At 35.6% G+C, this 23,144-nt stretch overlaps 5 protein-coding genes across 7 annotated transcripts; 1 reads left to right on the top strand and 4 right to left on the bottom strand.

The window, feature by feature from the left end:
• The first annotated feature begins 4,712 nt into the window (after window positions 1-4,712).
• Window positions 4,713-5,780, top strand: LOC140882572 (NDR1/HIN1-like protein 13). Its single transcript, XM_073288648.1, has one exon. It carries the CDS (start codon window positions 4,817-4,819, stop codon window positions 5,639-5,641), a length of 825 nt encoding a protein of 274 aa, XP_073144749.1. The 5' UTR covers window positions 4,713-4,816; the 3' UTR covers window positions 5,642-5,780.
• Window positions 5,781-5,912: 132 nt separating this feature from the next.
• LOC140882571 (uncharacterized) lies at window positions 5,913-10,011 on the bottom strand. Of its 3 annotated transcripts, none has more exons than XM_073288647.1 (6): window positions 9,940-10,011; window positions 8,029-9,071; window positions 7,704-7,775; window positions 7,369-7,586; window positions 7,068-7,282; window positions 5,913-6,759 (listed from the first exon to the last, which is right to left on the bottom strand). In XM_073288647.1, the coding sequence occupies exons 2-6, from the start codon at window positions 9,035-9,037 to the stop codon at window positions 6,057-6,059; spliced, it is 2,217 nt and encodes a 738-aa protein (XP_073144748.1). In that variant the 5' UTR covers window positions 9,038-9,071; window positions 9,940-10,011; the 3' UTR covers window positions 5,913-6,056. The 3 variants fall into 3 exon arrangements, with proteins under 3 accessions (XP_073144748.1, XP_073144746.1, XP_073144747.1); XM_073288645.1 differs by lacking the exon at window positions 9,940-10,011 and adding an exon at window positions 9,668-9,924; XM_073288646.1 differs by lacking the exon at window positions 9,940-10,011 and adding an exon at window positions 9,806-9,909.
• A 1,755-nt stretch (window positions 10,012-11,766) lies between these two features.
• On the bottom strand, window positions 11,767-14,108 carry LOC140883115 (uncharacterized). Its single transcript, XM_073289449.1, has one exon. The coding sequence runs from the start codon at window positions 13,852-13,854 to the stop codon at window positions 11,902-11,904; it is 1,953 nt and encodes a 650-aa protein (XP_073145550.1). The 5' UTR covers window positions 13,855-14,108; the 3' UTR covers window positions 11,767-11,901.
• Window positions 14,109-15,074: 966 nt separating this feature from the next.
• LOC140882106 (F-box/WD-40 repeat-containing protein At5g21040) lies at window positions 15,075-17,390 on the bottom strand. The gene is made up of 2 exons (XM_073287870.1): window positions 17,299-17,390; window positions 15,075-17,090 (listed from the first exon to the last, which is right to left on the bottom strand). The coding sequence occupies exon 2, from the start codon at window positions 16,881-16,883 to the stop codon at window positions 15,237-15,239; it is 1,647 nt and encodes a 548-aa protein (XP_073143971.1). The 5' UTR covers window positions 16,884-17,090; window positions 17,299-17,390; the 3' UTR covers window positions 15,075-15,236.
• A 549-nt stretch (window positions 17,391-17,939) lies between these two features.
• Window positions 17,940-20,185, bottom strand: LOC140884754 (zeaxanthin epoxidase, chloroplastic). The gene is made up of 5 exons (XM_073291602.1): window positions 19,836-20,185; window positions 18,775-18,839; window positions 18,633-18,693; window positions 18,315-18,461; window positions 17,940-18,178 (listed from the first exon to the last, which is right to left on the bottom strand). Exons 1-5 carry the CDS (start codon window positions 20,068-20,070, stop codon window positions 18,093-18,095), a joined length of 594 nt encoding a protein of 197 aa, XP_073147703.1. The 5' UTR covers window positions 20,071-20,185; the 3' UTR covers window positions 17,940-18,092.
• Between the last annotated feature and the right edge of the window lie 2,959 nt (window positions 20,186-23,144).

Consider the following 23,144-nt stretch of genomic DNA (forward strand, 5'->3'; position numbering starts at 1 on the left):
CTTAATTAATTCTTATATACTATTCCCACCTACACACGTGTTGTGTTGCATGTGTGATTTAAATATAAATATTATTTATTGTATATATATATTATATATTTATTTCAAATGTATTATATTTTTGTTTAAAATCAATTTAAATTTTTAAAAAATAAAATCACAAAAATAGAGATTATCATGGACAAATGAAATTTAAAATATAGATAGATATTTTGTTCCTTTTTTTTGTTATTTGAAGGGTATTTTAAATATTTCGTCTTTTGGATTCGCCATATTAATTTTAATTCGATTAATAGTAAGATATATATATATATATATCAGTATTTTAAAAGGCGTAGCGTTGGTCTGTAGCGTTTTTATCCTTTGATAGCGTAGCGTAAATAGCGCAGCGCATAGCGTAAGTTATTCGAGCACGTCAATTATTTAATTAAAAAATAGAAATATGCTTATATAAGTAAATAGGTGAGATAATTAGTTATGAAATCATAATAATTTAGAAAGTCTTACAACTAAAACGACATAATCTAAAAATAATCGGATCTATAGGGTTCATCTTTACCTCTGAAATCAGCTCCAGAAAGTTTCAATTTTGAATCGGCTCTAAGTTTTCTTCGCGTGAGGACTTCTGAATTGGTTCTAGGGCTTGGACGTGGGAATCGGCTTGGATGTACAAGTTGTAGGTCAAATAAATGAATTTATGGGCTTTTATTTTTAGGCCCAAAAAGCGTGGGCTATCACCAAAAAAGCGCAATAGCGCATGCTATTTGCTTTCAGGCGCGCCTCGCCCACAAATAGCGTGCGCTATTGAAGCAAACTGCTAAGGACCGAGCGCTATATAGCGCTCGGCATGAAAAGTGCGCTATAGCGGGCTACGTAGCGCGCTATAGCGCGCTTTTGAAAACACTGATATATATATATATATTATTTTTCCATATTAATTTCCACTGAAAAAAATATCATCGAAAAACTGATGATCGAAATGTAAAAAAAATCAAGGAATTTATAACTTATGTGATACTAAAATCTAAATACTTTATGTATATCTCAAATTCGTGATTCAATTATAATAAAACTGGAAAAAAAATTCTAAACTTAAAAGAGCTTTTGTTTTGGACCACCTCTTGAAAACTTATATTGCATTTGATTATTTTTTTTATGGTATTCGATATTTTATATGTTGTTGGTATTGTTGTCTGGTTTGCATGACCCAAATAAAATAAATAATAATCCCTTACATGAGGACATCATCCCCTATTTGCTTAGCCGGACACATTAAAAAATTATACGGAGTCCATCAGACATTAAAAATCAAGATAAAATTAAATTAGTATTTTTTTTCTTTTTAAATTTCGATTAATGTCTTGTTTCCATATGTGCTTAATGCACAATAATCATACACATTTAAAATTGTATCGCAATGTTTTTTTCCGCGTTTAATTAATTCATGTGACCTTTTCGTAATGAAACAGATCACCCAATTGGCCAAGTTTATTAATAGACACTTTTAAATCTTTGATCAGGACAAGAAGAAAGGAACTTGAGCTGACTATTTCTACACTTTAATTAAGCTGCTGGCTTATTCATTGATTAAACCATTAATGAATAGACATTTTCTAATTATTTTTTTACAAAATGATATCCCAAAGTTTCGCATCGATTTTCCGAACAAATCTAAGTTTTTTTATGACAAAATTTTCAATTTTATTGTAATACATGTGAATATTCTTACATTAGTGTCTAATTTTTTTTATCCAAGTTATTTTTTTAGCCTAACCTTCATTCAAAATTTAAATAAAACTACAAGCTAGTGTCAGCTACATTTTAAAACAAGAATTAATATATATATATATATATATATATATATATATATTTGACAACTTAATGTGAACTGGAATTATCATTATTATTAATATAATGACTACCCTAATTCAAACCTATATAATGAGAAGTTGAAAACGTATATTATATAAATGAATCTTGAATGTAACAAATTCAAAGGCTTAATTAGTAGACCGATTAAAGGGTGTTGGCTCTCGTCGATTGCTTGTGCGAAGGATTAATATTAACTCAAAGGTGCTTTCATTTCTTACTTGTTTGCTTATTATACCAATTTTTTATGCGTCAGTGGAGCGGTTTTGTAACATTAATTGGGTTTCGAATCCGATATTTTTAACCGAAAAATTTCATGGTATCTTTTTGATAATATTTTTAAACACCGTTTGGTATGGAAGATAAAATGTTATTCAAATTTAATTTTACAGATGATTAGTGACACACGTAACTATTTTATCCAAGTATATTGATTTATTGGCCCCATTTGGTTTCAAAAGCCAGATCAAAAAAGCACTTTTTTAAGTGCTTTTTATTTAATGAAGTATTTGACTGACCAGAAAAGTGCTTAAATAAGCATTTTTTAAGTCAAAATTAGAGCTTTTTCAAAAGCAAAAAATTATAGCTTAAAAAAATGCTTTTTTTAAAAAATGTTTACCAAATCCAAACGAGGTCAATATCCTTATATTATGCATATTTTATCATCTCATCAATGAGTCAAGCAATATGTAAAAGTACATATAAAGATGAAATATTTCTCCTTGCATGTGAGGTTCACTGAAAAATATGACCCACGTGTACTGATAAATATCATTATTTAGTGCACTATTGTGACAATATATACTTTTAGGCAATGTTTAATATGTAGGATAAAACATTGATTGATTAATCATAATTAATTAGTTATCTATTGTTTGATTCAAATTAAATTCTACAAAGCATTAACGTGGACACCATTATTTTATCCAAATATATTGATCATCATTATGATTTTATTCATCCTTCATCATCTCATTCACGAACTAACCGATGTGTTACGGCAACCAGTGAGATAATATCCATTTATGAATTATACAGCATTTTATGTGGAAGCGTAATTTGGCTTCATTTGACTTGTGACCAATTCTCAACAATTTGAAAATTTCTACTTTGCGTTGCTGGTTTCCTTATTTGTGTTTTAAAAAAATATATAAATAAATTGCATGACGATCTTGTGTGCGACTATTAATCCGTATATTTGCACGAACACATGCAATATTTATTCTAAACAAGATATATTTCCTGAAATTCATGAATGCATTATGTAATTTTTCTTGAACAATATCATATTTGATATGTAATTAATTAAATTTCATTCCATCTATTTATTGCCAAACAATTTCCGTATATCTCACCAATTTCATTGCATCATTTTTTCGACTAATTTCTACTAGATATATTTTAGTTTGTATATCCATCATTTCAAATTTAAAATAAATTATAAATTAACCAGATATTATACATAAACAACACATAATCTATATCATAGTACAATTCTAGTATCATTTACTCACGATACGTTCATACACAAAAAAATAAAAAAAAAATAAAAAATCAAAAGTGGTTAAAATTTAAAACTACATAGATTAACTTTTACGACTTAGGTTTTTTTATAATAATATAATATTATTCTGACAAATTTATGATAATGGATTTTTTTCTTGAATAATTAATGTTCAATTAAATCATAATAAATTCAACATTTAATAAAATAACGGAATTTGACACGAAAGAGTCTCAAATTTGATAATACAGATTAAACACACACAATAGTCGTGTAGTGTTAATAGTTTTTGTACAATATAATTTATTCGTCTCAATTATATCAATGTATTTTTTTTTTCAGTTATCTCAAATATATAATCTAATTTTTGCCTTCGATAATATTTATTTTTGTTTGTTTTACTAATATACCCATTTATTAAATTTTGCAAAGAAGTGCAACAATTTCTTGAATGAAATATTTGTAAAATACTTGAACCGATATATTTCGTCGAAGAGAGTTTATGTGTTATTATGCATGTAGATTGTAGTGTATCGTGAATCCATGGTGTATAAATTTAAATTCCACAATAATTCAATCAGACTGTTTCATGAATCAATTTTATGAGACAAATTTTCTGTTCAACTCGATTAATAATTTTTTTTTTTTACTTTTACATAAATAATAGTATTTTTTTACGAGTTTATTGCACCAAATCCACTGTAAAATATTGAAAATACACACTTTTCCTCTGTGAAATTTTAATAGGCACCCTAGACCTTAACATTTTGTAATAGTTGCATGTTGAACCCTTGCCTCAATGTGTTATTGAGCACGCGTTGTTACATCGGCTAATCAACAATTTTTTTTAATAATATTAGGTCTATGATACAATGTTATATTTATAGTACGAAAGTGCCCTTTTATTGTAGTATTTTTCATATTTACTCAAATACATCACGCGTATTTGTGAATAAATTATTTATTTTGATGTGGATGAATAAAATGTCATTTTTGTATTATAATTCTAATATTATAAAAAAATGGTTATTTTGACGCAAAAACAACGTATTTTTAATAAAATCATCGTGACAAAGGTTAAACGTACAACTATTACAAAAAATAAAGGCTAAAATATCTATTAAAATTTCACAAAACGAACATTTTAAATACTTGAGATGAGAGTTTGGTGCAATAAATTTTTTTTTTTACTATAAAAAATGTGAGACGTGTCATAAGATACACAACCTTGAAATGAAAGTGGAGTATGTAACAACTGTATTTAACGCGGCGTAATGTCTCACGCGTTTCATTACACGCAAGTGTACTATTAATTCACTCCCCGCACATACACACAACCTGTAACCTTCAAATATATTTCAACCTCCAAATTTCATATAAAAACTGCCTTCCATTTCTTCAAATTTTTTTATTTTTATGAATAAATCCACTGTATGATTCAGGATGGCCGATCAGCGTGTTCATCCCACCACCTCCGATCCGCCGCCTTCGTCTTCATCGGCCGATGCTTCAGCCCAGCAATCCGGTGAACACCCAAAGCCACCCAACCCTCCGCCGTCGAAACCGGTCGCCCTTCCACCGGCAACCTACGTGTTTCAGCTCCCCAGGGAACAAATCTTCCGATATCCGCCGCCGGAGAATGCCAAAAATTTCGAAGCCCTCACCAAGCGCAAAAGCCGCAGCAGGAGCAGCTGCTGCCGCCGTTGCTGCTGTTTCACTTTCTGCCTCCTCTTCTTCCTGGTCGTGGCAGCAGCCGTCTCAGCCGGAGTGCTATACCTAGTCTTCCGCTTCAAATCGCCTAAATACACGGTGACCAGCTTCGCCATACAGGGGATGAACCTGACGTCATCCGCCCCAATTTCTCCCGGATTCAACGTCACCATCAGAGCGGAGAACCCCAACGGGAAGGTTGGGATATATTACTTGCAGGATAGCGCCGTTGACGTTTTCTTCAACGACGTTAAGTTCAGCGACGGCGCTTTGCCGGTTTTTTATCAGCCGAAGAAGAATACTACGATGATCCAAACTACCCTGACCGGATCCAACGTCGTTCTCGGCGGCGCCGTCGTGACGGCGTTGAGCAACGGGCAGAATCAAGGAACGGTGCCGTTTGTGGTGAGGTTGAAGGCGCCGATGAAGCTAAAGGTGGGTTCGGCCAACACATGGAAATTTACTGTTAAGGTGAAATGCGACATAGTGACCAATACATTAGATGAGAAGGCTAAGATCGTGTCTGCTAAATGCGACTATAGTGTGAGATTATGGTAGATAATAATTTTGCTTACGATGAACATATATACTCTTGTTGTGTGGCTAATTTTGATGGTGTACTCCATATACATTGTTCATGTGATTTGAATAATTACATACGATGAAATACTCTATTGGTTTGGTTTTGTTACATAAATTTTGGTGTTGGATTAATATTTCAAAAACTTTATATTATCGACACTATCGGAGAGCGTTTTTGGTTTTGGTGCGAGACAAACGAATATCTCGGAAAGCTCGTGTGCCGACTTAATTTATTTATTTATAACACGTTTTAACATCTTGAGCTCTTTCATTTAAATTACAATCCCATTATTGGGAAGCTATCCTTGTTTTATATGTTTGTGCCCCTCATAATGTACAATAAACTCAGCAAACCAACCATTTTACATACAGGCATTATTCATTGTTTATTCTAAAATTCAGACGAAATCTCCTTCTGTTGGGACTTCAAGTGTTCATGATTATTCTTGGCTTCCTGAATGACCTTCTGGAGTTCAGCAAACTTCTTCACTGAACACTCTGCAAAGCTGTTCAAACAGCCAAGAAAACCCACCAACCTCGTACGAAATCGATCAAACACAGCCACATGATCATGAAAAACTGTCTCTCTCGACGTATTGAGACCATGATCACCATCAGGTGCATCCGACAAGGATGTTTTATACGAGTGGTTCACACTGTTCTCGCTGTTCTTTTCTTGATGGGGCAAAAAATGAGCAACTTCTGCTGCTAAATCTTTAATCGAATCAGTGACTCCTTTACACGGCAATTCATTGATCATCTCCAACCAAGCGCCACATATCGTGTATATGGGTGGGCCGCAGTTTCTTATGGGTGGAGGCTTCATTCTCTTGTTCCTCTTGGAAGTGTTCTGTGGAAGCAAAACACATTTGAAGAGCCACTTATCGATTGCTTCGATGTATATCTTCTGCGCGCCTAACCATTTTGTGAAGCTGGATGATAGAGAACTCAGTTCATTTTCCAGATTCATTGTAATCTGTCTTTGTGAATCTGAGTGAACTGTGGGATTCGTGCTTCCAGGGCGACGCGACATTGTTGCAATGTGAAGTTGAAGATTGTGGCATTCCAGCATTGTTTCCCACATTCTAATCAATCTGTCATCGATAACAAGAACAATTAGTTATCTGAGGCTCGAATGCTTTATATTCTAATGATTCGATCCTTACGCGGCTACGCCATATAATAACCACGAAGTAGCAATTGTTGTTGAATACCAAGTACTCTATGCAGGGGCAGAACCAACCAAGCTGATAGTTGGGTGACTAAAGCCTCATGATTCGATCCTTGTACAATTGTCATTGCATCCCAAAATTGAAAATGATGGGGGAGGGGCAATACTTGATATTGGATTCAGGAAGTTCTTGCTTATAAATTATCAATGAAAATATTGACAGATGCTCACCCTTCGATTAACTCCTCGAGTTGGGGCTGAAGCTCCTCGTCTCTAATTTCTTCAATTTTCTTTGAGATGGAATACATTCTGTGTATAGAAACTCGAATTCTTGAATGTAGGTCCTTGACTACAGAACGAGCTTTCTCGGAACTATGTCCTCGCGATTCTTGCAGTCGTAGAGACTTGCACTTCTGATCAAAATTAGCTCTAAGCACTTGACCAGCCTGAAAAAGGTGGAATATCCTCCAGCAATTATTCAATAAGATATAACACCGAAATATACACATTGTGATGAAATGGAAAAGCATACCTTTACTTCATCATAAAGCTTCTTCTCCCATGCATAAAGCCTGTCCAAGGTTGACGCATGACTACCAGATACCATACAGAAGTTGTCAAAAAGATTGTTACTAAGATCAGTCGCGGTATTATCAGATGAGTTTGCCTCTAGAAGATTTTGTGATGAAGCATAATGAGATGATGCTGTCCGGGGCCATGTCAAGTACTTTACGGAATTCTGAGGAGGCTCTGAACAAAAGAAATAAAACCCAAAAATGATTCCATAAGTTAATGACAATGAAAGGATTCTTAATGCTGGGACGCCTGAAAAATTTACAATGAATTGATAAAGTTGGACTAAACTACCTTCTTGAATCACACTTGGATCATCCCCACAAGAGAAACAAGATGTTATTAATGGAGAGGCAACCGATCCACCTGGGGAACACAAGGTTTTCATTGAATTTCACCATTGTATCATAATTGATGAAATCATTGAGAAAGTTGAAGAACTAATGATACTCTGTGCTTCAAGTATATCTCAAAGATCAGCATATATGATTGCCCCATTGTCGAAAACTCTAGTAAAATCTCATTATTAAGCTGCTATATTGCTTTTTGTCCTAAAATAACACCATCACTTCGGCGTGGAAACGTAAAAATGTGTTAAGAGGGAGACAAAAATATTTACTTTCTTTCGCAGGGAAGACTGGACGGAAATGAAATTTATGCGCTTCAAGCATTCGGGGAACTTCTTTACCAGATTCAGATGCCTTGAAGAAAAGCTGTTCGATATTTTTCATGCTGGAAAAGATGTCCTTGGGGGCAATATTCTTGCCTTCAAGTTCACTTTTGACAGGTGTTGTGTTCACATCATTCAAATGGGCAAATCTTGAAGATGTCTGCTTAGATTGTGATAGATCAGGAGAGTTGTTATTCTTCCCATTCACAAACTTGGTTTCTAATGTCACACTTTCTGATGATGGAACGGTCGAATCCTCATTGATGACGAATTCTTCGACCTTGTTCACATCAAAACTCGGTGACTTAATTGTTGGTACTTCTGGTGCCATATGGGGTGAATCATGATTGACATGATTTATCATTTCCCTGTTTATATTTTTAAAACTCCGAACAAGAGTGGCCGAAGAGGGTTCATCAAATTCGTCTTCAGATTCTTGAGACTCTTCCATTTGAGGAGATGAAAAATTTTCTTTTACACACTCAGAATACTCTGAACCCTGATCAATTCCCCTCCCATCTTGAGATGAAAAATGATTGTTTACCGGATTAAAAAGGCCAAAAAAATCCCATGGCAGAGTTTCAAAAGACGATTCAGGTGCATCAGTGGAACATGGAGTAACTGTAACTGAAACAGGAGCAGGAGGCTTTTCTTCAACTTTCTTGGAAAATGTAGTATTAAATTTCATATGCGGAGAATTGCAATGACTCGACACTTGACGCGTGAGAGATGGCGATGCATTCGCAGCGGCATCAGTTTGTGATGGCTCATCGCCTTGAGCATCAAGTTCCACAAATCTTCTTAAAGCAACACCCAAGATTTTAAGTTCTTCTATATAAGCAATATGAGCTGCTGCTACAGAACACCTGCCGTTGAGTGCTTGCTTGATAAATTTCTTCCGTGCACGACACAGCTGCAGGCCTTTGTCTTCTTCCAATCTGGAGCTTGATGCTCCCATTAGTGTTCAAGTTTCAAGCTTACACTAGCATGTCCTGGACCATGTAGCAGAAGTTTAACAAGGGAAATCTAAATCTCAGATCTCATCTCACTTAACTATGGGTCATAAAGTAAAACAACAGTACCCAATTGAATTAAGATAATCTTAATTCTTAAACTACAAGAAACATTTATCCTTCTCGAGATGGAAAACCATTTACTGCCGTTTGAGAATTACAATTTACAAGTCTTGTTACATATGCCCTTTTCATCATTTCAACCAAGAGCCTGTAGTTGATAATGAGAGATTCAAACACAAACACAGTGAACTAAATTCAACCAGAAAAGGAAATACATCCATGAACAGAGGAGACCTAGCCAAATTGCAGCAGAAATCCATTAACACTACAAAAATCAAACAACGGATGAATTTCAATTCCTAGGAGCAAAACAAAAGGCGAAATCAATCCATCTTAAACCACAAAGAAACCAATGTCATGGGAGGAAAGACGGAAAGCTGAGCATTAAAACTATCAAACCCATAAATAAAAGAACACAGTAATGGCAGGAATTTGATTCAAGTTTCTTAATTTTCAAAAAGCAACCCCAAAACTCAACCCTTCAACCCATCAAAACCCAGAAAGTCACTCACAAAACTGCGTGCCAGAACCCCACCAGGCTCGCATCAAGAAAACCAAAGGATTGCACAAACTTAAGGCGAAATATATTTCTTGGCTCGCACTATTTCAGTTGTAATTCTACCTTAACTGAACAAAGAACACTACATTACCGATTTCGGAATCAAATTGGTAGGGAGGAGAAGTTATTGATTTCAGTGCAGAAATATGTAAAATAAAGAAGGAATCATGCACACAAATGTATAAAGCAGGATTGCGCTTTGTGTGAGTGGCAGTGAATCTGTACCGAGCTGTGCATGCAAACGATGAAAAGATAGGAATATCTTTAGCATTAGACAAGACTGCAGCGTGGACTGCGGGCCATCGCCGACTTTGCAAAAGTAATGGAATTTGTCTTGTTTTTCAGCGCATCAAAGTATTAAAAATTGAATCTTGATTTGTTTGGGTAAGTTTTTGTTAAGATTATTTTTGATTTTGCAGTGCTCTTGCAGCAAATGAGAAATTTTTACCCACATTTGTCTCATACCAAGAAGAAAAATATATTTTGTAATATGAAAGGATTCCAAAAATTTGTGGGTACAAACTAAATATGCAAAAAAAATGTTTCTTACAAGCAATCACGAACACTATTTTTAGACATGTGAAGTTGATAAAATATATGAATTTTATTTAACTAAATTATAAATCACAAAAGATATATGATCTAGGTGTTGATTTTGTGAGACAATTTCTTATTCAATCCAATTCAGGCTGAAAAATATTATTTTCATTATTAATATATATTAGGTCGATCAATAACATATAAATATAATGTGGGGTAACACACGCATTATCAACTCATAAGCATACGATCATTTCAATTTAAAGTATGTTTTTTTTAACCGATATCACATATCTTAATCATAGATTAATCCTATTCATATTCATAATAAAAATTATTATTATTTTTAAAAAATAATACCTTTTCATATACGAAATTGACGGTAAAACCATTTGGAGTTTTCGTGTTCAATTTATTTATTTTTTGAAAAAAATAATAGTAATTACTAACATAAAATAATTAATTAAGAATATTTATTACATCTAGAAAAGTAAAACAAAGGAGACAAACATCTGTCTAACATTTATTTTTTGTCATAATTAATTGCGCCTTTTTATCTCTCCGTACGCTTCAAATTTGTTGCAAAGTGATGAGTCAGAGACCAAAAAATTGGATGCATTTATTTGTTATCCCAACGAATTTATTTGCTTTGACGTTATACAATTTATAATTGTTTTATATGCCGACACATTATTTATGTTATTGAATAATTAAATTAGAACATAAAGAAGTAACCAAAATGCCATAGAAGAAATTAAAATGTGATTTAAAATCCGTTCCTCGTCGTTGGACCTGAATAAAGGACTTACATAAGTAATTCAATCCAAAAAAATAATTATTTATTCCCATGATATAGTGTCATGAACCTCTTTTCGTAAGATAAAGATATAAATTCAAGTTCACAGAAACATAGACGAGTTGGTAAGAACGTGAGAAAAAATTCTCCAACGTTGCAAGTTCGATCCTTGTGTGGAGCATATTCCTCATTGAAATATTTGAGAGTATGCTTTGGGAGTTGGACCATGTTGTTCCCTCGCTCAGGGCCCTACCTACTGGTGCACATCTCTCGATTTAACCCTCGCATAAGTCAATGAGCTTCTAACTCATATGAGATGGAGTCTCCCTCTGAGTCATCCCTTTTTCAAGATATGAATTCAAATTCCCGTTAAAAATAAAAAAATCTTCTATGTCCACTCTCCATCGAAATATTAACAAAAATATTAAAAACAGATTATCGACATAAATTTGCATGGTTCCCCCAACATATTTCAGAAGAAGTTTATAACGTACATTCATGATTCAACACCAGATTGTTAAAGGGTGGACAAATATTGGATGAGTATAACATTATAATGCATCCTTCATCCATAGGACCAAATTAAGTGTACCTAAACGGGGGATACATCGACTTCAGAACCACCAACATCAGAAACTGTAGAACACTTAGGCCAGAACCCTTCATTTGTTTTAGACTAAAAGGGCAAATGATTTATAAATGCCATTTCTAATGTAAGTAACAGAAATGTTCAAGGAAAGCCACAAGCTAATCTGTAATATCTTGGTGTTATATACAGAGAAAGTTACCGAACTCAAGTACTGAGCAAGGAGTCATGGACAAAAATGCCACTGAGATTGTGAATAACTGTTTTATTTAGTTTTTATGTTCTTGAATTTGTACAGAAGTGATTCTATTGAATTTTGTATTCTGGAACTCTCCACTTGCTTGACGGCCTGAGATGCCTCGTGCAAACTTCGGATTCCACGGCCCAAACTGGCGATTGATGGAGCTGCAGGAAATGATTCGGCAGCACATTCGATTCCATCACCATAGACAAGCAAACCAGCACAAGTTGCAATACTAAACCCAAAGGTAGTCCAGGGTAAAGCTCGCACCGGTCGAACTTTTCTTTTTCTCATTATTTCATAAAATGCTGATCTCATGGCAGAAAGGCTTGTTTTTTCTGCCGAAGCTATCATACCGTGAGTCACAAAACGTATTTTCTCAGCAGATGCAGCAGCTTTCATGGTGGAGCTTTTCAACATAGAATTTGCCATTCCATGAGCGATCACTTTGCCAGGACCAAAAGCCTTGCCAATAGCAAAAAGAATAGCCTTTTGGGTCTGAGCAAACATGAGATTCAACGAAGCTGGGATGTGAAGAGTAGCAAGTTGGACAAATGTTGATCCCGGAATAACTTTGGAGAGCGAAGAGACTCCTAAAATTGCTGTTGCACCAGCCCCAACTGCCACCACAGGTTTATCCGCCAATAAATGCTTTCTGTAAGAATGGCCATCGAGCTTACCCTCATCTCCAAGATCAGTGATGAGTTGTTCGACCATGTTTTTTACCTCCGTCGGCACGTCAGTTTTCCAGTGTTTCCTAAGCCCAGCTAATGCACTAGCATCAACTACAGCAACCAATGATTTGTACTGCTTAGTCTGGCTTCGAATAGCCTGAGCAAGAATAGCATGCGACCTCTCCTCCAAAGGAAGTTCAGAAAATTTGGTGTTTGCAGGGATAGGATTTCTTAGTTTACCCAGTGATACTCGACTTGCATTATTCAAGGCAATTCTCAGCCCCTCAACTGCAATCTGAAATGCATAAACTTCTGAAAGGAGCCGAGTTTCAATTGTTTCTCCCTTGTTCACATCACAAAGCATTTTCTGTGCACAAGCCAATGCCGTCTTCATAGATGGAATTTCAACAAATATATCATGCAAATCAACAAGCAAAGGATAGACGGATTTTGCGAATGCTGGGACATCATAATCTACTGAAGGCTGAACAACTTCGCTACCCATTTCTGAAACCGGATTTAAATGAACCAAATGTGATGATAATGACTTTACCATTTGAGACTGGACATCATCAGTAACACAAAACGCCCTTGAATTCACCGATGCTACCGAACTTACCAGTCTTCCAGGAACCAAGTTACTTGTTTGTAGACAGAATGAATTTTGGATTCCACTACTCGACTTTGCAACCTCATTCTCCGTGTTCAAACCTGACTCACTAACTTTGCCTATGCTGCATCTTACGAAAGGAGACTCGAGCATGAAAAACGAAGAACCAACTTCACCGGCCGCCTTCTTGGCTGCCACAAAATGCTGGTTAAAACTCACCCCGAAGATTTCCCTCAACACCACACTCCCTGCCATGTCCTCATACTTTTCTTTGTTAATCTTATGCACAAAACATCTCCGTAACACCTCGAGAGACGAAGTTGGAACACTGCATTCGTCAATTATGGCACCATCCTCACCAATACTACTACTATTATTCATTGACTCAGTTCCACCATTCGGAAGGCCATCACCATCTAAACCATTCGAATGCCCGACTTGAACAACAACGGCGTCGGGTTTGATCTCTTTAATCAGACACTCAGCATCCAAAGCTGACCTTTCGGACAAGTTCTGAACAGACAACACGTATATCACAGCCTGAGATTCAGGCTCGTGAATCGCATAAACAAAATTCTTAGTGGTTTCCGGGACCCGCAACTTGTTAACTATACCATCTGACGCTCTCAAGTCATTGAATACAAAAGCAGAAAAGGGCCATAAATTTTGTACATATTCCACCACAACCCCCATTAATCGAACTTCGCACAAATAAATTTCGACGCATAAAACATCCAAATCAAGAAATCCCAGTTTCAAGCATTGACATTTGACTCAGCGAATTCCTGATCAATTAAATCCGATCCAAAGCACACGCACGCGAGAGTTTAAAAGTTAGCCGTACCTGACGCTGATCGTGAGAGGAAGGGTCTCCGCGGTTGTGGGATAGGGTTGCGTTGCCTCACTCCCTGAGAAATGAATAGGCGGTTTTCTGAAATCGGGTCGGGTTTGACCGTTAATTGAAATGGGTCAACTCACTTCCCGTGCGCTTTGTGTTAATATAGTGATTTTTATTCAACATAAAAAAATTAATATATACTAGTAACTCGTATGTACGTTTTGCGTGTTTATACACTTCATTTTTTTTTTTATGAAAAACCAAAAATAAAAGTAGATGATAATTTTAAAAATTGTTTTTTGTATATAAATAAATTAATTTTATAAAAATAATATTTTCGTAAATTAATAGTTATCATTGGACAAAAATAAAATAGTATTTTGGTAATTAAATATATATTAAAGGGTATGTAAAAATAAAGAGGTGGTCATAAACGTACCAACCCCTAAATTTTAATAAGATAGAAAATAATAGAAAAGATATATTAAGGGAGGTTTTTGAATTAAAAAAAATATTAATAATACTATTCTTTATCTTATTATTTAATTACATATCAAGAAATTTCTTTCAAGTTTTTCTGATTTTTTTTTTATTACTGAATTTTACTTTTGCTAATCGATATTTATAGTCATTACCTTTTACCATATATTTACGTTATTTTAATGAAATGTGCGAGTATTCTTTGCGTCACTGGTGGATGGATGATACAGATTAGGAGGTCAAAAATCTATTGTCAAAGCGTTAATCTATAGAAATATATAATCTATTTTTTTAATATATTAACAAATAAACATAATCATATATTTCTATAAATTAACAAGTGAAATTGCAAACACTACTTAAGAAAACATATTGTATAAACCATTTTCTTAAATCGCATGAATATCATAATACCCGGCGTATGTCATAAACCCCGAGGCTGGTGAATGCATGTTATCAAAACCAATTCTTACATTTCCTATGAAAAGAGAGTAATTTTTAATTTTAATTTGTGATGAGACAAGCAAGTAGTTGAACATGTTCAAAGAGACAAAGACGAGCACATAGGTGATAGCAAAAAATTATATAAAAAGGCTGAATAGAAGAATGATAACATTTTAAGCAAAGATCCATCTTTGTTTGATATCTAAATTTCACGTGAACAATAATGACTATTTAGGATTAGTCCATGCACGAGGCCAAATAATACCAAAATGATAAGAGTGAAAGTGAAACAATTAGAAAATACAATCTACAGCTATGCTTTCAACTTCCCGCTGACTCTACGCTTGCTATGCCAACCACTTTTCTCGCTGTTCTTTGCAGCAATCGAACACTGCTCACCTTTGTTACCTTTACCACCAATTTCAGTTTGGAGCTTACGACGCCTCATTCTGTTTTCGAGCCTTATACCCTTCAAAGTCCGGATCCTCTGCTCAATCTCCAGAGCTTGTGAAAAGTTCCATATCCTCACAACACCTTCTTCACCACCACAAACAATACGATCAGAACCGATGCCTACTGAGAACAGATTGCAACTAAACCCGTGCAGCATCCTCTGTGGGGGTTCTACATCATGTACCTTCACACAGTAACCCTTGGAAGCATTCCCACTCCCAGAAAAGGAATTCCAACCCGTCTTCAACAACTTCCTCACATCGATAAGTGAAACCTTACCATCACTGGAGCATGAGACCAGCCAAGGGAACTCAAATGCAAGAGAATACACAGGCCCCGTGTGAGGAATCCACGTCGCAACCTTTAGGGTACGGCACTTGACGTTTCTGCTAATCTCAAACATGTGTATAGAACCGTCCTCTCCTCCAGTAAACAAAAGCTTCCCTGTGTGACTTCGTGCCAATGAATACGCATTACCAACATGAGTGTTATTAATGACAGTAAGTTGGCACCCAGATATAGTGTCCCAAATGTAAACACTTGAACCTGCAGTGCTCCCAATTGTAATATCATGAGGAGCAAGGCTCCAGACCCAGTCATTATGCATTAAGACCTTCATGCATTTTAAAGAAGAGCGATCCCATATGCGTATAGTCATGTCCCAAGAACCACTGTACATCTTAACTAAATCCAAAGCAAGACAAGTTATAGGTCCCTCATGTTCCCAAACTCGAAATTCCATATTTTGATTCTGAGGTGACCTAATATCAAACAAGTGGGGGTTCCCATTTTCCACCTTCCAACCATGTATAAACCCATCTGTACCCCCAGCAATCAAAAGCCTTGTATCAGCTGCAATCGCACGTATAGTGCAACCAAGAGGACGAGATGATGCAATTGAAAGGCCTCCTTCCATGTCCCACATTCTTACTACCTGATCATATCCTGAGGTGAAGAGCAGCTTTTTAGAGACCAGCAGAAAAACAGTCCTAACAGCTTCAGCATGCCCATACAGCGTGTCAATGCTGTAGCGTCCCATATAGGTCTTGCACCTGAACTCTCTCTCCACAAAGAGTTCCTTCCATGATTTCTCATCTGAATATTCTGGCCCTAAATTGACAGCAGATATCAGATTTCCCCACCTCTCGTAGTAAAAATCCTTCCACACTTGGTGATCAGATGCGAGCCTGTACAGTGATGTGCTGACACAAGCCACAATCCCAAGTTCTTTGGGGTCAAGAAAATTCAGAATTTCAGAAATTAGTGCCGGAGGAAGATCAGAAAATGAACCACTATGAGACAGCAAAGCTTCCCTGAAAGAAGTCTCAATTCTGGCATTAGATTTTGACCCAGTATCCGAGATTTCAGTGTTGACCGATCCAAAATCTTTCCTGTTAATCTTTACCAAATGATCCGAGTCACTTTTTTCTACAACTGGATTATCCGAGCAATTTGTAGATGCCTCTTTAAACAAAATTTCTGTATTCTTCTGGCATTCAAATGCCATAAAATACCTTTCCCAAATTTGATAACAGGGTAGTCAACCCAGAAATCGAACTATCAGAACCAAACCGTAAACCACCACTACTCGAGGATAGAATCACACAATCCGACGGCACAACACCGAAAAAATTCGAGAAATACTCGTAACAATTTAACAATACAATTCAATCACACCCTCAGAAACAAGGAAGCAAGTCGTACAATTCAAACCCTAGATCCGCGAAAGTAAAAAAATCAAACAAATTTATCAATTTAAAGAAGGGGGCAAAAAAGAATGATATCCCAATTGAATTCAACTGAAATGAAACTATTTTTCGCGAGAAAATAGAAAATTTATAGATACTGCAAAAGAAATCTAACAAAACCTAAATGCAAGGAACAGAAAAGTTAAGGTATCACTAAAATTCAGATAAAAATACCTCAATAGTTAGGGTGTGACTGAAATTGAGGAAAACCTAACAAAAATTTCAGATTTATAAGCAACTTCTTCTTTCAAAAATGTGAAATTTCGTAGGGCACAACTCGAATAATAAACAATTAATTTAAATATATAAGAACGACCCAGGTGTGCTCGTGGGTCGGGTTCTCGGGTCAAAAATGTGGAGCATATATATTTGGACCTTCGGCATACACCTTTTCCTGAGAAGCCCTCGAGGGTTCTTAATTGCAAATCTACCCCTTGTCCTAAATCTTTTTATTTATGCACAAATTGTATTTATCAATTTTATTTTATTTTTAATAAAATATGTACAAATGATAATTATTTTCAACTTTACTATATAAATTTTTGTCATGTTTATTTTTAAACGTGTTTTCAATAATCTTTTGAACTTTAATAAGTTAACAAATGCATATACTATTACATTTTCATTTTAATTTGAGTTATTTTCGGTCGGTTTGACATATACAGAATCATATAAACTTTTTTTTAATATTTATATTTGAATTTAAAATTTCGATTTCCGATTCGATATTTGGTTTCTTTCTCTTTGAATTTACAGTTTTTTAACCAAATTTTTTCCGTTTTTTCAATTTCGTGCAACATATATTAATAAAAATATTATAAGAAAATATATAGTGATCAAAACACAAGATTGTCAAATTTATTACATGCATTGTGGTTCTGAAGACTGGCAAGCTACAAGAAACCTTCATCGTTACAAAATATACAAGAATCAGCTTGCAACCTAAACTGCTGCAGGGGCTCATCTTCTCATTTATCTCCAGATTCCTCGGATTCGGTACTAAACTCCTCTTTCTCGAGCTTATAAACTCTGAAAATCGCTAGATTTGTGTCCCCTGGTGATCATCATGAAACCCAAATAAGGGAAGCTGATAGCAACAATACTAAGTCTCGTATAAATCGGAAAAGATTGAAGGGATGATAAGCGCAGTCGTCCCACTAAACAGTAGTGTATATAGTGCATCAACATACCAAATGTAACAAGATTTCCAGGTAATGCAGTGGATACAACTCCAGGGCGAAGCCGTTTTTCGCCAATAAACGTGCCATTTGTGCTTTCCAGATCTGTGATCAAGAGATTATCCTCCGTTTTCTGAATTCGAGCATGCACAGCGGACACTGTATTGAGTAGCATGAAGAAACAAGCATGTCAAGAAATGATAAGAAGGCTCGTAAGAATACAGTTTCACCCCGCTAATCTGAACCATGAAACTTGAACAAACATATAAATATAAATCCAGAAAGCGGTTTGAGACTATCCAAGCTGAATCATCGGATAAAAGTGGGTACCTGTGGGAACGGGTAACACGATGTCTGCTTTCTCGCGAACACGTCCAACAGTGACTACACTCTAAATCATGTAAAACATCTAGTATTTGTTACTCACTATCATCTTGATTGAGAATTTTCAAGATAATCTTGATATACTTACAGAAGCTATTTCGAAAGCACCAGGCATTGCAATCTTATAACCAATGTGCCTTGTATCTCCATCACCTGAAACATTCACAATATAATTAGAGCAGATTTCAAAACATGAATGCATGAAGTTAGGGCTCACACTTGCTAACATAATTCAAAATTAGATCCAAAACTCTCTGAAAGAATGAGGTACCACATGCACATCCCTTGCAAGGCCAACAGTGGCTTATTCTTGACAGTATTTATATGAGAATCTAGCAAATATATTATTGATTTACAGGGACAATTTGCGTAGAACATCTGACAAAATCCCCGATGAAGGGACCTGAATGTATCCTCCAACAATTTTATCGGGAAGCTAGATCTTGGTTTGACTGAAAGAACTCACTTAATGTCGTGTAACAATTGTAAATCACATTCTGGCTACAAAGGTTGTGAATTGGCTCCGGATGCTAGCCCTTCATAAAAATGAAGATGATAGATGATGAGTTCAAGTTTTGAACACAACAAAACTGAATAGGCAATGGTTCATTTGTTCAATAAGAACAAATGAGTAAAGCTCTCAAATATAATATAACACTAAAACACCCTCCCTAGTCCCTGTAGTTAAAACTGTACTGTAATCTGGATCAGTACCCATAAGATGTAAGTTATATATATACATATAGATATAGATATATACATACACATATACCCACAAGGCCACAAAGATAAATACGTCAGCCTATATTAAAAATCCCAAGTGGACTTGGCCATGGATAATTAACTCTTAAATTGAACTTCATTATTTTATTGGATCTTCATACGAAACTTGAACCATATATTGTCAGCAAATCAAGATTCCTACATTGATGCTAAGATTCGTATGAACCCATCAAGATTCAACACTTAAATTCACAGTCCAAAGCCTAAAGGGAAGTCGCATTGCTAAGCAAATCAAAATCTTGGCCACAACACATACTCCAGGCTTGGCAGGCCGCATTGCCTCCATATCGCACACCAAATTTATCCGTAAAACACATACGCACAACTATAAATAGGAAAAAGAATCCGATTGGGTAACTTGCTAACCTATAGGCTGAAGAAGCCATCGTACAGAATCGTCGGTGGGACTGGTATCAGAATCAGAAGCACTTACAGCACCCAAGTTTCTCAACTGTTTTGCACTGCATTTTAACTTTCTTGGTAGGCAATTGTAGCCCACAAAATCGACAGACTTGTGGGATAAAACAGTTGGTTTGGGAGGTAAGAAAGGTGATAAAGATTTAGACTTTGCATAAGAAAAAGATTGGGTGGTCATTTCCATGTTCTCTTATTTCTGGGTTATCAAGGAAGATCAGCTATATAAATATCGGGGCCGTGATTTTGTGAGGATGGCAGAAGAAGAAATGGAGTTGAAAGAGATGAACGGGTTGCGGGCACATGTGTGTAGGGCACGTGTCGCATGGAAATAGTGTTAGGATTTTGGAAGGAAAAAAAAAATCTTGATTCAATCATACTGCTCACACAAATATGTTACAATGAAAATTAATATATTTGAGATATTAAAAATAATAATATTTTTTATAGGTGAGATCAAATAGAATTTTATCTCACAAAATTGCCCGTGAGACCTTCTAATAAAAGTTTTCGTGAGTTTTCAATGAAAATCAATATATTTGAGATTTTAAAAAATAATGTTTTTCATAGGTGAGATCAAATAGGATACCATCTCATAAAATTAAATCGTGAGACCAGACCTTCTAATAAAAGTTTTCGTGATTTTTTAAATACTAGCAAAAGTCACGTGTGATGTACATGAGAACATCTTTTGTTGTCGATAAATGTTGTTAAATAAATTATTTGAGATGAGAAAAAATATTAACACGCAGTTAATAAATGATTTTCATAGTAATAATATATATTTTTTTGAAAAAAAACCTATTACATGTCTTAGTGATGTAATCAATATAATTTTCGACATGCAACTAATAAAAATATTTGCAACATTTTCGAACAATATAACACTTGCAGTTTCAATGTTTGTATTATTTACGGACATGATTATTTTACAGCCACATTAACAGTTTAGAATAAGACATTATCAATAATTCATGTAAGCTTATAAATATAAGTGTTATGTTTATTGTAGTTTTACATTAACACAATAATAATATTAAAATTTATGTAATTTGTAGACAAATATAGCAGACATGACAAGGAGAAAGTATTCTCTTTATTTCCGTTATACCTTAAAGCCATGGATTGGTACACTTTATATAGATAAAATCAAATCCACTAAATATGAAAATATCCAATCATTCCAATAATATAGGATCCTAGTTCAGAATAAACCCTATCAAATCCTAACTACTCGACACTCCCCCTCAAGTTGGTGTGTAAATATCAATCATTCCCAACTTGCTCACTTGCTCCTCAAAGGTTTGTTTGGATGTGCCCTTAGTTAGGATATCTGCAACTTGTAATACGCTTGGAACAAATGGAATACAGATTACTCCATTTTCAAGTTTCTCTTTTATGTAATGCTTGTCAATTTTGATATGCTTAGTCCTCTCATGAAGAACTGGATTGTGAACAATGCTAATGGCTGCTTTGTTGTCACAGTAAAACTTGATGGGAAAGTTCAGAGTTATTTTCAGATCCTCCATGACGTGTTTAAGCCACAATACTTCACACACTCCTTGTGCCATGGACCTGAATTCTGCCTCCGCACTACTTCTTGCAACTACTCCTTGTTTTTTGCTTTTCCAAATTACCAAGTTGCCCCACATAAATGTAAAATAACCAGAGGTTGATCTTCGATCAGTGACTGATCCTGCCCAATCAGCATCTGTATACACTTCAATTTCTCGTTTCTCATTTTTTTCAAAGAGCAGCCCCTTCCCTGGAGTTTATTTTAGATATCTTAAAATTCTATATACAGCTTCAAGGTGTTCTGCACATGGTGAGTGCATAAATTGGCTCAACACACTTACTGGGAAAGCAATGTCAGGACGTGTGTGAGACAGGTAAATCAATCTTCCAACCAATCTTTGATATCTTCCTTTATCCACGGTAGCACCATTGTTGATATCTCCTAGCTTTGCATTGGATTCTATAGGAGTATCTGATGGTTTGCATCCACTCATCCCCGTGTCTTTCAAGAGATCCAAAATATATTTTCTCTGGGACACCGTGATTCCTCTTTTGGATCTTGCTACCTCCATTCCAAGGAAATACTTTAACTGCCCCAAGTCCTTCATTTCAAACTCTCTGGCCAAGCTTTTCTTCAACCTGTGTGTCTCTTCTATATCATCACCTGTCAATATTATATCATCAACATAGACAATTAATACTGAAATCTTTCCACTATTGGACCTTTTTGTGAAGAGAGTATGATTAGATTGTCCTTGATACTAGTCTTGGCTTCTCACAAACTTTGTAAACCTTTCAAACCATGCCCTGGGAGACTGTTTTAGTCCATAGAGTGACTTTTTTAGCCTGCACACCTTTGGTCTAAACTGATCAGTAAATCCAGGTGGTGGTTCCATGTACACTTCCTCCTCTAGATCACTATTTAGAAAGGCGTTCTTCACATCTAACTGATTTAATGGCCAATCCAGATTAGCAGCGGCAAAGAGAATAACTCGAATTGTATTGAGTTTGGCCACCGGAGAGAAAGTCTCTGTGTAGTCAACTCCATATGTTTGGGTGAAGCCTTTGGCAACCAACCGTGCTTTATACCGTTCCAAAGATCCATCAGATTTGTATTTTGGGAAAAAAACCCACTTGCACCCTACAACAGATTTCCCACTCGGTAGATCAGCTTTCTCCCAAGTCGAGTTCTTTTCCAGAGCTCTCATCTCCTCATAAATCGCCTCTCTCCATTCCGGGATCTCTAGAGCTTCCTGTACACTGTTAGGAATACTAATGGCATCTAACTGAGAGACAAAAGAACAATAGGAGGAGGACAGCTTTTTATAAGATACAAAGTTTGAGATTGGGTGTTTTGTGCATGACCGAGTACCTTTTCTCAAGGCGAAGGGAAGATCAGTGTTGGTTTCAGGAGTTGTTGAGACATCATTCTGAGTTTCATGATCAGGCCCACGTGCTGACTCATGGCATTGTTTAGCGACACGGTCTTCCTCTTACTTGGCACCCTTCTTCATTGTGTAAACCAACCCTTTGAACTGTTTCCACTTGTTTCCACTGTTGTGTCAGATTGATTAAAATTTGACATTTCATGGTTTCTTAGTTCTATATTAAAATCAGACTCAGCTAAGTGGTCATCTTTACTAACCCTGGACTCCCCCTGAAGATGAGGGGTGCAAAAGGATTTGCCTTCAAAGAATGTTACATCCATGGAGATAAAAAAATTTTGTAACAGGGTCAAAGCATTTG

Source organism: Henckelia pumila, chromosome 2 (assembly GCF_033568475.1).
Source record: "Henckelia pumila isolate YLH828 chromosome 2, ASM3356847v2, whole genome shotgun sequence".
Lineage (NCBI taxonomy): Eukaryota > Viridiplantae > Streptophyta > Magnoliopsida > Lamiales > Gesneriaceae > Henckelia > Henckelia pumila.

Coding starts and splice junctions, on each gene's coding strand:
- LOC140882106 (XM_073287870.1), bottom strand. CDS start 16,883: ATGGCATTTGAATGCCAGAAGAATACAGAAATTTTGTTTAAAGAGGCA.
- LOC140883115 (XM_073289449.1), bottom strand. CDS start 13,854: ATGGGGGTTGTGGTGGAATATGTACAAAATTTATGGCCCTTTTCTGCT.
- LOC140884754 (XM_073291602.1), bottom strand. CDS start 20,070: ATGGAAATGACCACCCAATCTTTTTCTTATGCAAAGTCTAAATCTTTA. Junction 18,462..18,632: donor CGTGTTACCCGTTCCCACAG/GTACCCACTTTT, acceptor TACTCAATACAG/TGTCCGCTGTGCATGCTCGA. Junction 18,179..18,314: donor TGGAAATCTTGTTACATTTG/GTATGTTGATGC, acceptor GATGATCACCAG/GGGACACAAATCTAGCGATT.
- LOC140882571 (XM_073288647.1), bottom strand. CDS start 9,037: ATGGGAGCATCAAGCTCCAGATTGGAAGAAGACAAAGGCCTGCAGCTG. Junction 7,587..7,703: donor TCCAAGTGTGATTCAAGAAG/GTAGTTTAGTCC, acceptor TCTTTTGTTCAG/AGCCTCCTCAGAATTCCGTA. Junction 6,760..7,067: donor CTCGAGGAGTTAATCGAAGG/GTGAGCATCTGT, acceptor TATCGATGACAG/ATTGATTAGAATGTGGGAAA.
- LOC140882572 (XM_073288648.1), top strand. CDS start 4,817: ATGGCCGATCAGCGTGTTCATCCCACCACCTCCGATCCGCCGCCTTCG.